Consider the following 16,217-nt stretch of genomic DNA (forward strand, 5'->3'; position numbering starts at 1 on the left):
CACACTTAAAGCTGGAAAAAAACTTTTTTTATAGGGAGGGCAAACCGAGGTCTGCATCCTCCAGCTATCACTTTCAGCGGCAGGCAGGCACCACCACAGGCTGCTCCTCTAGAAAACAGGAGCCCTGCTCAGGACTTTCAAAGGATTTTGCTCGTTTGAGGCTCAGTCCAGAGCCTAAATGCCAGAAGGGAAGGGACAAGCTCACACGGGCTGATGCTCAGGGCTGGGTATTTTGGGTATTTGCTCAGCATGCAGGAGCTCTGCATTAGTCTTCAGAGGTCCAAATACTGGCCTGGGGGAAGGGTGCTGGACACTGCTCTGGGGCCCAGCTTTGTACACAGAGGCACTGCAGCCCCTTCTAGGCACATCGTGCTGGAGGTGACCTGTTGCCTCCACCTTCATGAAAATACTTGTGTTCACCTTCAGGTTGGTAACTCTCTCCAGGTTGAACGTGGGCTTCTTGACCATGTCCTTGGAATAAGAAATTGATGCATTCATCTCACATTTCACCATGGCGCGTGGAGAATTTGATGCAATTGTGTAGCCACCCACACCTTTAATTAATCAGAGTTTTTCACGCAGCACTGTGCAATATTTTGTTTCCTAACACCCCTGCTACAGAGTATTAGGATCTGTTGTAATATTTCTTACCCAATTCCAGCACCAAGGGCTACACAGCCAAGAAAAAGATGGATTGCATGTGTAGAAATCTTGAGCATTGTCTCCAGAGGCTATTTCCAAGGAATCAGAAGCTGAATCAATCAGACACTCACAGAGGGATTTTGGAAAACAAAACTAAACTAAAAAAGAAGCAGCCAACAAACAAAAACAATCTCAGGAAGAAAACAGCAAGAAGTCAGCATGTTCACCGGGGTGCCATTTAAGAAGCTCAGGAAAAAACGGAGGAAATCAGAGGCTCTCCTAGAAAACTAGGAAACCTCTTGCCAGAATTCACTGTTCTAGAACAGAGCTGAAATTCCCTTCCAAGGGACCAAGGGGTCATCCCCACATCTTTCCCTCCAAAACTGCTCTTGCCCAGCTTCACGTTGCAGCTACTGATGGGGGAAAGCAAAGTGCAAGTAAAGACCGTAGATGGCCAGGTAGGGGAGCGCTTGGAAACGCTTCAGCTGAATGCTAAATACGAGAAAAGAAATGCCTGACAAACGCTTGTCCACACCTGAGAGCCGAGCACCCAGCGAACACCTCTGTGTGCTAAGAGTGCTTTGGGCACTCTCCCCTCTGGGCTCCCTGGAGATCACCGTGACCACAGCCAGGAAAGCTGGGCTGGGACCTGGAGGCCAGGGCAGGGGTGAGCAACCAGGGCACCTCACTGTCAAGCAGCCCGTGTGGGCAGAGCACAGCCCTGGAGCCCAAATCTCACGCGAGCACTGCCCATGGCTGCCAGCATGGCCCACCCCTCCCCACCTGCCAGCCAAGGTGGGTGCCATCCTCTCCAGCTTCTGCTTGGGAGCCGCAAACTGCCTCTGTGGCACAGCCCTGAACTGCAGTGGGTACCTGCCTGGTGCTGGGGGCTGCTCTCATGTTTGGCCTCCCCTGGGGCAGAACCACGTGTGGGCCAAACGAGCAGGGCGAGCTTTTAAAAGCATGCACCAGCAAACTGAGCTGGAGCCAGCTCATGGCATTGGAGCCAACAGCCCACGGGGAGCCCCAGGGGAGACCCCCCCGCTGAATGCAGCGCCCAGCAGAGCTGCGCAGGTGCACAGCAGGGTGCTGGGTGCCGCAGGCGGGTCGGTCCTGGCAGGGTGCCGGGCTCCCCACCCAGACTGGCTGAGCTGGCTGCCCTCACGGCGTGGGAGCCCGGAGCCGGCCGCCGGTGCTCCAGCCAGGTGCTGCTGTGGGAGTTCCTGGCTGCGGTGTGTGCTCCCTGCAAAATACCTGGTGGTATTTTCTCAGCTGGAAGAAGAGATGCGTATCGCTTTGGCAGCGAGGACTTTCACAGCCGAGGCTCTGTGTGTGTGTGGAGGGAAGGTGGAGCACCTCTCATGCCCTTGGGCAGGGCACGCACGGTGCTGGCAGCCCGCGGTGCTGCTGCACGCCGGCTGTGGCTGCAGGGTGCTGCTGCACAGGGTAACCGTGCAGGGCTCCTTGCCTCCAATGCACCTCCAACCAGCCTCCTGGGGCAGGGAGGTTCTGGCTCTGGGGACATCTCTGGGCAAAAGTTCACCAAGTGAAGGCACGGCTTCAGGCTTTTTGCACCCAAGAGCTGCTTGGGGTGAGAGCAGTTGTCTTTCCTGGTTTGGCAAGGTGACGGGTTTTGTTCTTCTTCTGAATTCCTCATTTGCGCTGGTGTTGGTTGTCATGGGCATGGCACAGGATTCCCTGGGTGCACAGAGAGCAGCAGCTTTCCCAAGAGGCAGCTACAGCACAAGTTGCTCTAAAACACCAATAGGTCACTTGCTTATTCACCCCATGCAAAACAAACAAGAGCCGCTTGCCGCAGCTCTTGCATGCGGGATGCGAGGGGAACGGCGTTGAAAAAGGCAGTTTTATAAAACTCACGCCCACGCTGCGGGCACGGGAGCCGTTTGCGGGGCTGAGGGGGACGCAGGCTCAGCAATCCAGGTGGCGGAGGGCTGGCCGGCACCGTGAGCCTTCACCCGCAGCCCCCCGGTCTGCAGCGAGCCCGGACCCCCCGCGCCAGGCCCCGCTAGAGGGCAGCGGCTGCCCGGGCAGCGCCGCACGGCCCCGGCCGCTCCGCTCCGCTGCGCTGGGCCGGGGGCGCCGCTGCACCGCGGGGTTTGCTCTCCTTTCTGTTTTACCGCGACAGCAATACAAATCCCCTTGACAGAGGAACCATCGCGCGTGGAGAAGATAAACTCGGAAGCGCCTTGGCTTTAGTGCAGCCAGACCTCCCGTTGCCTCAACTTCTAATTCTATTTTTTTTTTTTAATGCTAGCTTGCATTTGTACATGCTTTCTTCCTCCCTTTCCTTTCTTCCTTTCTTCTTTTAACGCTGCTGCTAGACACTCATTTTGAGAGTGATGGCCATTAAAACAGAAAAGGAAAAGCACCAGCTCTTCCTCAGATCCGCTGAATTTTTGTTTCCATTTTCCCCTTTTTCTCTGCAGACCCTGCATGAGTTTCTTTGCTGCACGCAGAGCTCTGCAGCTGGATTCACATGGCTGTGCCATGAGACTGTCTCTCACAGTGTGGCCACAAGCCTTAGGAACTCATCAAAGCTGATCGCATGGACAGGGCTGTCCTGCTTAATAGTAACAAACAAGCCTAGTCTTCCTTTGGCCTTGATGAAGGCAATAATGAGACCACATCTTCCAGGGCATGATTCAGAGTGGGAAGCTAATATGCTTTGAATGGCTCCCCAGGGACTTTCTTGCCACTGATGATGCAGAGAGCCTAATCTCCTACCCTAGGCAGTTGGGAGAGACAATGTAAGCATCTCCCTTGCATGCTGTAATGGTTGGTATCAGCCCAGCTGCCTGTGAGTAATTGCTGAGCATGCCAGAAGGCACCCACCTCCTGTTGGAGCATGTATCCCCATCGTCTAGAGAAGTGGCACAGCCAAAAAAGCCACCGGCTGCCATGCTCACATTATCACTGCATGCAAAGGCAGTGCACTGCAATGGCTGTGAGAAAAGCAGCTGAATGGTGCATGGAGACCCTCACTAAACACCCAATCTTAAAGCTATGGAGCTGAAATCCAGTTGCCCACGGGCCTGTGTCTGATGTTGCTGTGGGAGCAGAGCAAGGTGTGGTACTGCTATGACTGCAGCCACCAAGGCAGAAACATGCTGGGTATAAGCAACCTCCTCAGGTGCAGTTGGGACCTTTCAGCCCTTGGCTTCAATGCTCAAGGCATCGTCACTGCATGCTGTCCCCAAAGATGCCCCTTGGTGCTTGCCCGTGCCCTGGGGCTGCAGCCTCCTTGTCCCACCCCAAATCCTGTGTCTCCTGCTCCCCCAATCCCACATAGCCTTGCCTTTACTCACCAGTGGTCCCAGGCATCTGGCTTGCTTCATGAAGGTAGGGCTGATGATTCCTAAGAACAAAACATATGACATTGTAGGAGTGTTTACAAGGAAGCCAAAGCATTTAACAAAACCATCTGATCCTCCCACCTCACCAAAAAAGGACTTTGACCAGCTTAAGCCAAGGGAGCACACGGTCACACTCACCTAGCAGCAGGGCATGGCTGCAATGAGTAGCCCTGCAACAGACAGGCAGATGGAGTGGGCTGCAGAGGGGCTCTGACTCCTCCCTGACTGAAAAGCACCTACCAATAGTAATACACATACAAAACTACAAACACCTGGTTCCACAGCACTGGTGTTAAGACCTTGTGCTGAAGGGTTGGTATATACAGCTGGGAGAGGCTGGGCATATATAGAAAAGGGATCAGTCTGTGGGGCCCAGATCAGGAGAGCAAAGCTGTAGCAAAGGGCAGCTGCCATATACCTCTTGAGTAAAATTTTGGCTCCTTCATCTTAGGGAAGCAAGCTGGCAGAAAGTTGCAGCCAGTCCTTGCCAACAGAGCATAAAGATTAGCTTCCTCCAAGTTTATTTGACCTCCATGGCCAGTGTATCCAAGAATCAACAATAAGGCTCCAAAACTCCAGCCTCCACCCTTTGCTATACGCCCAGGAAGACAATTCACTGCTGTCATGGGTTGCAGACAGCCAGAACATCTCGGGACCCAGAAACCACCAGGCTGAGCCTGGCAGCCAGGCGAGGCTGTTTGCCAGACCTACCTGGTGAAGCCCACGCTCCACGTGTGGGTAGTGGCTGTGCACTGGTGCCCCACAGAGCAGACCATGCAGGGAGCTCTGCAGGGCCTGGCATAGCTCCTCGCTAACCTTCACACAGCGGCTGATGTAAGCTACACATTTTATAGCTCAGTACATCAGGGTCAAACAGCCCTAGGTCCACTTGGTGCTAGGGCTGGGCTGCCCGCATGGTTTTCCCACTGAGAAACAACTTGCAAAGAGGCAGATGGGGAGGCCGGGTCCTGCAATCCTCCCACCACAGTGCAGGCAGCCACTTTGCCATCAGGGAGGAAGGGGTTTCTGCTAAGCCATAAAGGACAGGAAGAACGTGATGAGCAGAACACCCTTCACAGGCTCCACTCGGATGTTTGCCAAGTTTTGTTGTGTCCGCATAAGTTTCATTCCAGGGAACTGCTAGGTTCAGCACACTTAAAACCAACAGCATGGAAGGGCATGCACGTCTTCAGAGGTCCACCCAGGCTTGCAAAGCCTGGAAGCTTGTGATGGATCCCTGCCCTGAAAACTTCATGCCTGCATATGAAGCATCCCAATATCCAAAGACAAAATTCCAATGGGTACGGGCGGAGGGCAAAAGGGAGCGTGCCAGTTTGGGATTCCTCAGCACTGAAACCCTTGCTGTAACATAAGCAATGAAGAAGTTCCCTGTGCCTGCAGTGGATCACAGCAGATAGCAACTGCAACCATCAGCAAACTTATTTCAAGCCTACCTACTTAATGGAAACTGAAATCCTATTTTACATGATCCAATTTGCTCATCTAGAGGCAAAGAGTCCATAAGCTGAAAGCAGCAAATTCTTGCAGCCATTGTGGCAGCATGTCTCTCTCTGAGGGCAACATGCTAGTTTTTAACACCACATTCAAGCAATCCCTGACTGCCAGAGTGCAACCAGGGGACTGATGCCTCTGGATATTGATATCCAGAGACAACTGCTTCTCTAATCCTTCTGCAAAAGGGAAGAGAAACAGCGACCAGAATCAAAGAAATCAGGCAGGCATTCCCTGCCCTAATGGCAAATGTGAAACTTCACTTCTACAGAAAGTCATGGCCTTTTCTTCTTACGAGATCTTTGTCGGGTTTTTTTGGACACTCGCTCTTCCTGAGCATCCTCCCCCAAGCATAACCCAGGAAACCTGTAGGAGACAGACATGGGACCCCACACAGAAGCAACTGATGAAGTTGGGCTATTAATGTGGTGGTCCATGGATAGATTGAACCCCCCAGCTGATGGAAGCCGCTCCATCACTTTCGGAACAGCTACCCCACTGGCTCCGAGCTGCTCTTCTTTCAAATCCTTGGAAGATTTGAGATGCAAAAGAAAAGAAAAAAGGTTTTGGTAGGAGAGAGTGTGTATGAGGTGATGCAGAAAAATTTTGGTGTGAGTTAAATAAGAAGGACAACCCCCCCAAGCTCTGAGGTGAATGGCGGAGGTGGCCATGCAAGGCTATTTCACAAGTGTGGAGGTAGGAGAGGGCAGCACTGACCATGCACTTTGAGCAGGCAGATTCCCTCCCCCCAGCTAGTGCATATAGCAGTCACAGCCCCGTTGTGTTTGAGCAGGACACTGAACACGGGGCATGTCCCAGTGTCCTGCTCAGAGACAGAATAAAGAAGCCCGATGAAAGGCCAAAAAAAGAGCCATGCAAATGATGCAAAACCCAGAAGATCTCGCAGTTCAGCAAGAGGCTTACAGGGGCTAACCCATTTGATCTGGCAGAAAGAAGGCAGATGGGTGCGTGATGGCACCTTATAACACATGGATGGCGTGGGGATGAGAAAACTGCACATGTGGGCAAAGGCGACACTGAGCCCCATCTGCTCAGAGGAGGAAGCAGTAGAAAAGACTCCTGCTCATTTCCAAGAAGGCGCACAGGCAAGAAAATTTGTTTGGGAATTCAGTGTCATTTTCAGTTTGGCTTTTATTTTCATTGACTTCAACAACAAGGTGTTCCAAAACACACACAGGTCTTGGTGCAGGCAACACTGTCATTGCTACAAGCATTGGCAGATTCTCAGCTCAATTAACCCACATGCTTTGATGTATCAAAACAAGACAAAACAAAACAAAAAATCACAGCTCTACAGGGGAGGGTAAAAGCTACAGCAGTTCAAACTCACTTGAAGATTCCAGTTATACAGAAGTGGGCTCCACAGTGGTATACAGTAGAAAGAAGGTTTTCACAGCATATATTTTAAATCATTAGTGATACAGCAGAAAAGCTCCATCTCACTGCTGAACTGAAAAGCAGATACTGAAGCTCTTGCACCCAGACTCTGGGCACAGTATTAACTGCATTAACCTTTATAGTCAGAAGCTTTCTAGTTCCTAAAATGACGGTATTTTTTGCATCAATGTTTGTACAATACTGAAGCAGCTCAGAAGGATTACACAATGGAGATGCAAAACCTTGGAGGTGAGAAGGGAACAGCCTAATTCACCTCCAGGAATTTGCAAAGTACCTGCACTAACACTTTCCCCGCACTAACGCTGCCCCGCTGAATTAATTCTTGCATCGAGTCAAGAGCAGGATGACTCGCTTCTTTTGTAGCATATAGGAAAAAAAAAAGAAGAAGGAAAAAAAAAAAAAAAGACATGTAAGTTTTCACACTGAGCATGTTAAATACTTTGAAATCTAGGACACTGCTCTTTGAAGTGTTACAAAATAAAATGATAAAACAGGCTTTCAGTACCAGCCCCCTCCCCCCTCAACTGCAAAGTAACACCAGGATCTCAGTATGAAAAATACAAATATATTTGTCCAGTGGTGACTCATTTGTTACAAGGTATACTGTAAGCATTCTGCATAAAAATAATAATTAAAAAAACAGAAAAACAAACAACATTTTATTGTGGTTCTGTCAGACCCGGTAGCCCAAGAAGAAATAAAAATTGGCATGTTATGCTGTAGGAAACAAAAATTACACATACAAAAAAATATGTATATACATACACTTTACAGGGTAACCATCTTGCAGTACCATTTAGAGCTATCCAGAAGAGGCTTGCACAGTTAACGGAAGGCAGTCTTTGAATGCAACATAGACCTGGCGCAACAGACAGATGGAGGAAGATGCTAACAATATAGGACCCTAAATGAAATATGTGGCACACAGCAGGGCCCAGAAAACAGCCACTGCATTGAAACAAGATTATTTGGTTGTAGCAAGGTAGAACGACAAGTCATTTAAGCTGCTTTTTTTCATTTTTCTCCAGCCAAGGAAAAAAAAAAAAAAGAAAAAGTCAGGCTTACTGTTGAAATGAGCAAGCCAACTTGAAAGCAGCTGTGCTGAGCCGAGCTCCTCAGTTTAGGTTTGTTTTGTATACGTTGAAGTCTCACTACCCTGGCCAAGATAAATGTGAAAACACACACTCTGTTCAGTTACTTGTCCACAGGATCACTGGCAGTCAGAGGAAATGCCTCAGAGCACAGCTGCTGCAGAACCAATAAAGAAAAAACAGAGAAAAATCAATTTCTCATGTAAACATGACTTATTACCAGGAACTGGTCCTTGTTCCAAGGCAATTGGAAATTTCTTTCTTTTTTTTTTACTCCCCACTTCTAGTTGCTCATCACTTAGTCTGTAGTCACCAGCAAGAAACTCCTACAGGCTCCAGCCTATTACAGGTATATCTAAAGACAGTTCTAGAAACCAGTCTAGCATGGTCTAAATAAAAGATTGTCTGGGTTTAGGATAACTGAATCCCTACAAATCAGTGTGCATCTCTCAGTTGGTCCTCTGTTCAACTGGAGGCTAGGCAGGCAAATCCTTGTGCTAAACTAACCAGGCTGCATATGTGGCAAAGCCTAATTCTCTAGCTTAAATGTCAGTAGTAGAACAGAACGGCTAAAGGTTGGGTGGGGGGCAGAATTCAGGAGCGACCAATGGCTGTATTTATGTTTATATAATGAAACAAGCAAACCAGGACATACACATGAATGTAAATTCAGAACAAGAAGAGACAGCAGGCTTGGTTTTTCCCAGAGAAGGTGAGGGAGAAGGAAAAAAGTGGGTTGCAGGTGACCCTAAGCGCTGGCCTGCCCAGCAAAGTGCATGTGCTGTCTCCGCTGGAGAGTATTACACATGAACAGAGCACTCAGCTCCGTGGGAAGAGGCTGTTTTAAGTGCAACGTTCAGCAGACCGATTCCCATTTATTTTTCAGATGAACTGCCAGTTCAGGGTTTGGTAGCTTTGGGTTTTTTTGCATATGGTTTTGGAGTTAGGGGTTTTTTTTGGGGTGTTTGGTTTGGTTTTTTTCTTTTTAAAAATTTATTTTAACCTTCCTGCTTTTCAAAGCAGAATCGCTAGATGAGAGAAACAAATTTACAGGTCAGGACACCCACAAGGTGTGTGAGGATTCAAAAGTCAAGAAAAGAAGCCCTCTCCCCAAAGGAAAATACGAAACAAGAACGCCTTCTTGAGAAGGTCAACGGCTTTCAAGGAAATACCACCCGCTTTCCCCCTTTGTTCAGCTCTTCCCCTTGCAAGAGCTGGGGTGGAGGTCGTGTGGTCCAGGAGTATGACCTAGACAGCATCAAGGGCAAAACCTAGCATGGGTGAGCAAGAAGGTTCCCTCTGCCCTTCGTCCAGGGGTGCAGTACCAAGCAGAAGGCAGGCAAATGAGGGTCTGAGCAGTTTGTGGCCGAGGCGGGGTGGAGCAGGGTCCGCAGGGCTCACTCCCCTTCCTCCTTGATGCGTTGCTGTTTGTTGCGCCGGGCATCCATGTCGAAGTTGAAGTCGTTCCACTCGTCACGGGGAGGGAAGGAAATGGTCTGCCGGAGCGTGAAGCGGACCGCGTCGATGACCCGCTCCCCCCGGGTTTCACTGGAGCCCACGCTGACGGTGGAAGCGCCGCTGGGGGTGCGCAGGAGGTGGGGAGGGGAGGAGAAGTCATGGAGCTGCCGGTGGTCCAGGATGCCCTTCCAGATGGCATGGCGGAACTGCTCCGGGATCTTGAGGCTCACCAGATCCTGCAAGGCAAGGTAGAGGGCTTAACAGGCAACCCCCTGGGCAAGCTGGGCTCTAGGAGTAGAAGCAGCTTCTGGGTCACCCTGAAAATGCCTATTAACCAACAAAGCTGCCAAAATCCAGGTGGCCATGACGCACTGTAGAAGACAAGCTACTAATGCTGAACAAGCATGTGTAGCCATGAGGCAGCAAGGACTAATGACACAAGGGGTGTTTTGAAGTTACACAAAACACACATCCGTGCGTAAGATATGGTGACCTAAAGCTAGATGTTTAACTGGACTGCAAGACCTCCAAGACAACCTCAGGGAGATCTGATTGTCTGTGGTGGGGGATGCTGGGTGGCAGAAGTTCAACAGCTTTGAAAATTCCTGTGTTTATTTCAAAGCCTGCAAAAGGATTTTAGTATCCCAAGTCTGAGCTCCAGTATTCAAAGGTCTGGGTTTGACTCTGTAGGAACTGCCTTAATTACTTGAACACAACCAAAATTTAAGAACAGACACATAACCTTAGAAAACTTGGACTTTGAGGCCCCATCATCTCTGGAACAGAATCTGAGGGTAGCATTACCTAAATTCTGGGAAATGCAATATCAGCTTCTGAAAAAATCAGCAACCAGCTTTGGTTAATTTGGGTCAGCTTTTCTAATCAGAGCAGCAGCAGAAGGAAGGCAGCCCACGCTAGGAAGCAAAGGCACCACAGCCTTGCAAAGTCTCGGGGCAAAAAAAATGGGACAGCCAGCTCAGAGGAGAGCAATGGTGCAGGAGAGGAAGCAGCAACCCTGCAGCAAAAGCCATGCAAAAGAAAAAAAAAACAACCCAAATAGGGCTGAGATACCAATGGCAAGGGAAGATCATTAAGGTAAGGCCAGAAAACAGAAGCGGGGGGGGCGGGAAACGCAGACCACTTCTGGACAGCCTACTTGCCTGCAGGCGAGTAAGGTGTTTCAGAGCAGTGTAAACTGAAACTAAGCCTGCGGAATTAGCAGGCGTGCCACTTTGGGGGTTAAAACACCGTGGTGGTGAGGGGAAGACACTCTTGCTCTGTACCAGGCAAGGCAGTTACGATGCTGGCCCTGCATCTAGCCTCTCTTCACCTCACAATGAGTCTTCTCTGTGTGCAACAGCCTTAAATCAAACTAATCATACAAAAATAAAAATATATTGAGTCTGGGATTTCTGACCCATTCCTAAAGCAGGGCCAGGAGTGCAAACAAAGGAAATGGTGAGGAGTTACTTACATCCATGGAGTAATGCTCAATCTGATAGATGGTGGTCAGCCCCTGGGTCGTGAAATAATCCACACAGGATGAGCAGCCCAACCTCGCTAAGAAGCTGCAGAGGAGGAAGGAAGGAAGGAGAGAGAAAAAAGGATCACCCTGGCTGCAACAGCCCAAACCACAGAAAAACCAAACACTCAGCCAACCTACAGCAACAGGAAACAAAGCTTTCACCCTTGGCTTGACCTTCTCCAAGACATTCCAGGCCAGCAAGCCACATCACTGCCACATCAAACAAGTGAGGGAGTCCTTCAGCTCAGCACCTAGCAGACAACCCTTGTGGCAGCACCTTGCTTTAGTCAAAAGCTGGTGCTACACAGCCTGGATCTTGGGGCAGGAAGGCTCACATGGACCCTCCTGCCAGGTCACTTCACCCAGAAGGTGGCTGAGCTCATGGCAGCCTGCTGCATGGATAGAGGGCGTCAGCAAGGCAGTGGGTCTGGGGCTCAGAAATATGCACACAAAATACTTCAAATCAGCACATTCCTCCCTAAACGTAAAGGATTCTTCCTTTATGGGCAGCATCCTTCAACCTGTTTGACCTCACGGAGGGCAGAAGGACTTCTGACCCCAGCCATGGGTTGTTGAGTGACCAAAGGGAAAAAAAACACAACAAACCAAAGAAAAAAAAAACAACAACCAACCAGAAAAAAAGAGACAAGAAATGTTTGCAAGAGTGCCTGGCACCCTCAGCTCCACCAGTCCAACAGATGCTGCATCCCCTGGCTTTCTTGCAGTCCTAATGTCCCTATTTCTCTCAGCTGCTCAGAGGTGGGGGTTTGAGGCTCAGTGCCCAGAGGGTGCCAGCCCTAGGACTGCCAAGACCCACTGGGATCCAGTGCTCCAGGAGAACGGGGCGAGGGACCTGGCAGGACCCTTCAGGCTCCCAGCATGAGGTCTCCACTCCCTGCGGGTGGGAAACGTGCGCCAGGCAGCCTGCTCCAGCTCACCTGACGATGCTGCAGTCTGTGGGGTACGGAGGAGGGGGGGTGCAGTGGGACGTTGAAGGCATGGAGAGGGGAGGAGGCAGCGCCTGCGTGGGGCTGAGGCCATTCATGTCACCCGTCATGGCCATGTGGGTGCCCATCATGGGAACTGGAGGAGAGAAGAAGGAGGAGTACATTGTTACCCAGGCATCCCCAGACCCCCGCTTCGCCCCCAGCATGGCACCGAAGGACAGCACCCGCAGCTGAAGCGGCCTTCAACCCCCTGCAAAGCCCTGCATGGAGCAAGCTCACGGGGAATTTCAGGCAGGGCTGCAATGACTGCACAAGGACCAGATGACAGACAGTCCTTCAGGCGCTCTCCCCTTACTGGAGCAACTGTCGGCAGCGCCACCGCGTCACCTTCCTTTACAGACAGGCTCGGTAGAAACCTAAGCAAGCCTCGTCTCTGCTTTCCCTGCCACGGGAGAGCAGGAGGACGGAGCCAGCAGAGTAACCCAATACAGAAGCCAAACAGCTTTGTTTTCAGAGACACCGAGAACACCCGAAGGGGATCAGCAACAGGTGTGGGCAAAAGTCCAGTGCTTTTGAAATGAAAAAAAAAAAAACAACCAAAAAAAAAAAAAAACCCAACAAAACTCAGCCCCAGAACCATATCTGTCATCCTGGATTTACAGGGCTGCTGGGCACTCTTCAGGAAGCAGGTTACAGAGCTGTGAGGCGCAGATATTTCCTTTGAAACTAAGAAGTGTCTTAATTGAACGGAGGGAAAAAAAACTTTGCCAACATTTGCATCTCCTCTGCTGGGAAAGGAAGAAGAAACAAATCTTGAAAGACAGATGACAGTGCAGCCAGCCAGACCAGCAGCAAGAAGTAGCTCTGTTCACCCCTCTGAGCTCAGAGCAGGATGCTGAAGCCTTGCCCCCTGGCACAGCAGTGAGCAATATTCAGTTCTGCAGCCAGCAAATGACTCCGGGCTCCTCAGCCTAACACTAGCCACTTTGTGATGCCAAGTCTCCTTGCCTAGACTAGCGGGGAGCACACATGGAAGAGGAGAAGAAGGAGCAAGGGTTTCTTACTGTTAGTTCCCATGCCGTCAGGGATGGTGGTTGGGGTCAGAGCATTGCGCTGCTGAGGGTTAATTAGCTGGCTGACCGAGGGCAGCTTGTTCATGCTGTTCATTTTGCTGAGAGGTGGAGAGTTGGAGCCGTAGGATGACTGTGACTGCATGGAGGTCCTGCAAACCAAAGAGATGTTAGGACAGTAATCGTAGCAATTGGTTATTAAGAGTTAAGCATCCAAGGAACTATGTTTTCTGTTTGTGGTAGTGGTGAGCTACTGCTAGTGAAATCACTGATGCCATGGGAGCATCACAGATAAAAGTTCACTGGAGAGAGAGTCAACAGGAAGTAAGACGTTTCCCAGATATTCTGGGCATTTAAAAAAACAAATGGTGAAATACCAGTAAGAGGAAGTTTCACTTTTGGTTCAAATGCTTTATTTACGGAAAAGTTTCTATGTACGTTTTTCAGTTGAAAAGAACATACACAAAGCCAGCAAACAGCTGCCAAAACTCAAAAGGAGTATTTTTAAGTTAAGCTCTCCTTGTGGTCAAAGACTTTTTTCATAAGAACAAGAACTGAGGAAGCTCTCTCAAACCATCTTAACTACTTCTAAAACCTGACTGCAGAAACAATTTCCAGATCAGGTCATACTTACGACCTTGGTTTCTCAAAAATTCCTGGTTACTCATATAATCAGGTTATCATCAGGTGTATATATAATAGCCAGAGGCTCTTTGCTCCAGACAGACTCCGTACACCTTCGGGACCAGTACTACTGAGATGGACAGAGCTGCCTGCGACGCCGACATGCAGCTCTTGCTGGTGTTAAGAAGAACCTGGTATCCAAACCCCGCAGGCCACTTGCAAAGAGTATCAGATTCCTACTACCACTTGACAACAACACTAGCCTCCCTCAAGTCCAGACAGCCCCAAACTCCATCCAACATATCCATGAACTGGGCCAGAGAAGCTTGTTGGTGAACTCCCCCCTGCCCAGCCCCAAGGGTCCCAGCTGCATCCCTGCCTCGTAAGCGATCCAGTGTGCGAAGACCAGACCGCTTCTGAACAGCAGCCCAGTTCCCAGATCGAGTTACGGCTGTGGCATCCCGTCTGGAGTGGGGTCTTATTTGGGATATGCAGAAAATGATCATTAAAGTGGGTCCAACAGCACAATTGGCAGAGCACCGCCATGCCACAAGACAGCAGGTTTTTCTCTCTCTGACACCAGGAGGATTTGCAAGACTGGGCAAAGGCGCTGGGGAAGCGGGCATGCTTCCCGGACACAACGTACCCTCGCAAGCCATGCTCGGCCAGCAGAGTGAGCAGAGGTTGCCTGGCTTGCCACGGAGCCCGGCACTCGTTTGGCCATATCATGGTGACCCCACAGTGAATGTGTAAGGGCACATTCCCACCTTATTTCCCATTGGGAAACTTGTTCGTCTGGGTATAACTGGTCACACCAATTCCCGGGAACTGGCTTTCCTTCTATGCAAAGAGAATAGTTATTACTTCAAATAAGCAAAGTGTAAAAGGAAAGAAAAGGCTTATTCCTAGATAATTTATTAAAACCTTCAGCACTCAAGGTCAAGTTTCATACAATTACATTGTCTCCAGCTTCCTGCACTTTTAAGACTTGCAGTGCTGGGTGGAGAAAACATCTATGCTAACAGGCTAGAGTATCTAAGGCCCCGAAGAAATGTTACCTAATTACACAATTACAGGAGGTACAGAAGGGTGTGAACTGTCCTTTGGCAGTGAAGGTGCAGGACAAGATCCAGCAAACTTCATAGACTCAAGGAAGTGGAAAGCACAAGAAGCTTCACAAATTAATATTAACGATGGCAGCAACTCCCAAGGGGAAGTGAAACCGAGCCATGAAGCTCAGACCCAACTTTGCAGGGTGAAGGGAATGATTCAGACCTGAGGTTTCAATTCACCAATTATGAAAGTTGAGGTCAGCCATGAAATTCAAGTCAGGTTGACACCACCCTTAACTTAAAGAGGCTTCTGGGTTTAGGACCAAAATTAATGTTTCTACTTTACAGGTTTGGGCACCTATCTTAACTAAGCCTCAGCTGAAATTAATACACGTTATTAAGACTGAGTAGTCTTTTAGGGCAAAATCTGCACGATTTGCAAGTGAGTAGGCCACTGCATACACAATGAAATTCCAAATGAAATCAACAAAGAATTCCCCCAAAAGATTTAGTTGCATTGTTTAAGCCCACGACAGATTTTGTTAAAAACTCATGACTTTCAACTTATTTTTAAAAGGATGACCGTTGCTATGAAACAAGGGTCTCCGAGGAGGTCAGTAGTGGGCCTAACTTTGCCCTCTCCACCACCAACAGTGATCTCAGCAAAGGTAGTTAGGAGAATACAAAATACTTCAGGGATTAAAGAAAAAAAAGCAGCAAGCAAACACAAGCCAACCCAAAGCAACCTATATTATAGAAAACAAATGCAAACTTTAACATATAGCTTAAGGACTCCATTCTTATCTCATTCATACTCACAAGAATCAAGACTAAGACAATCAAGCTCAAGTGAATAAAACAGGAAACAAAAGTATTTTTCTTCATACCCATAGCTCTTTCAACTAAACTATTCCATCACGTGAGTGGATTTATAAAAGGTCTAGAGAAAGTCATCTAGCCAAAGAAAAGTCCCAAGATAAACGAAGATGCAAAATTTTATTGAAAATTAATGTCACACATCAACATAGCCACAGCCTCAGAAACACAAGAAAATGGTTTTGGTATTAAACACACAGACTACATGGTTTTTGAGGATTCATTTAAAATATATTGCTTTTTTTCTCATTTTTTTTAAAAAACAGGTATAAGAGTGTCATGCACAGTGGTTTTCATTAAAATTATATTTACTATGTCTCAAGAAAGATTAGAAGTAGGAGCATTAACATTTCTTTGATATCAATGCCAATGAAATGCATTTTAATATCAAGGTATAAGGACTTCAATTAAGAGACTATTATACTTCTTGGAACCAGTCTGATATGAAAGGCACTGAGTCACATTCTGCAACTGATTTTTCTCTCTTCAAGAGACTATGTAATTATTTAGCCAATAACATCTGTAGTTATGCAAGCTCAGATGAGGGCAATCACCTCTCATGCTTCAAGGCATATTCTGATCATCTGAGGAGGTCAGGAAGGAACTTCCTTCCTCTCCCACATATGA

At 48.7% G+C, this 16,217-nt stretch overlaps 1 protein-coding gene across 1 annotated transcript in view; it reads right to left on the minus strand.

Annotated features, from left to right (window-relative positions):
* Window positions 1–9,012: 9,012 nt before the first annotated feature.
* TP63 (tumor protein p63) overlaps window positions 9,013–16,217 on the minus strand; it is an 81,135-nt gene continuing 73,930 nt past the window's right edge. The window contains exons 9-12 of the mRNA XM_040613800.1: window positions 13,033–13,190; window positions 11,960–12,104; window positions 10,971–11,064; window positions 9,013–9,732 (exon numbers count right to left, since the gene is read on the minus strand). Of these exons, the coding sequence (XP_040469734.1) occupies window positions 9,436–9,732; window positions 10,971–11,064; window positions 11,960–12,104; window positions 13,033–13,190 (694 nt within the window). The 3' untranslated portion in view covers window positions 9,013–9,435. The remainder of the gene's footprint in view (window positions 9,733–10,970; window positions 11,065–11,959; window positions 12,105–13,032; window positions 13,191–16,217) is intronic.

This window comes from Falco naumanni, chromosome 13 (genome assembly GCF_017639655.2).
Source record: "Falco naumanni isolate bFalNau1 chromosome 13, bFalNau1.pat, whole genome shotgun sequence".
In the NCBI taxonomy this organism is placed as follows: Eukaryota; Metazoa; Chordata; class Aves; order Falconiformes; family Falconidae; genus Falco; species Falco naumanni.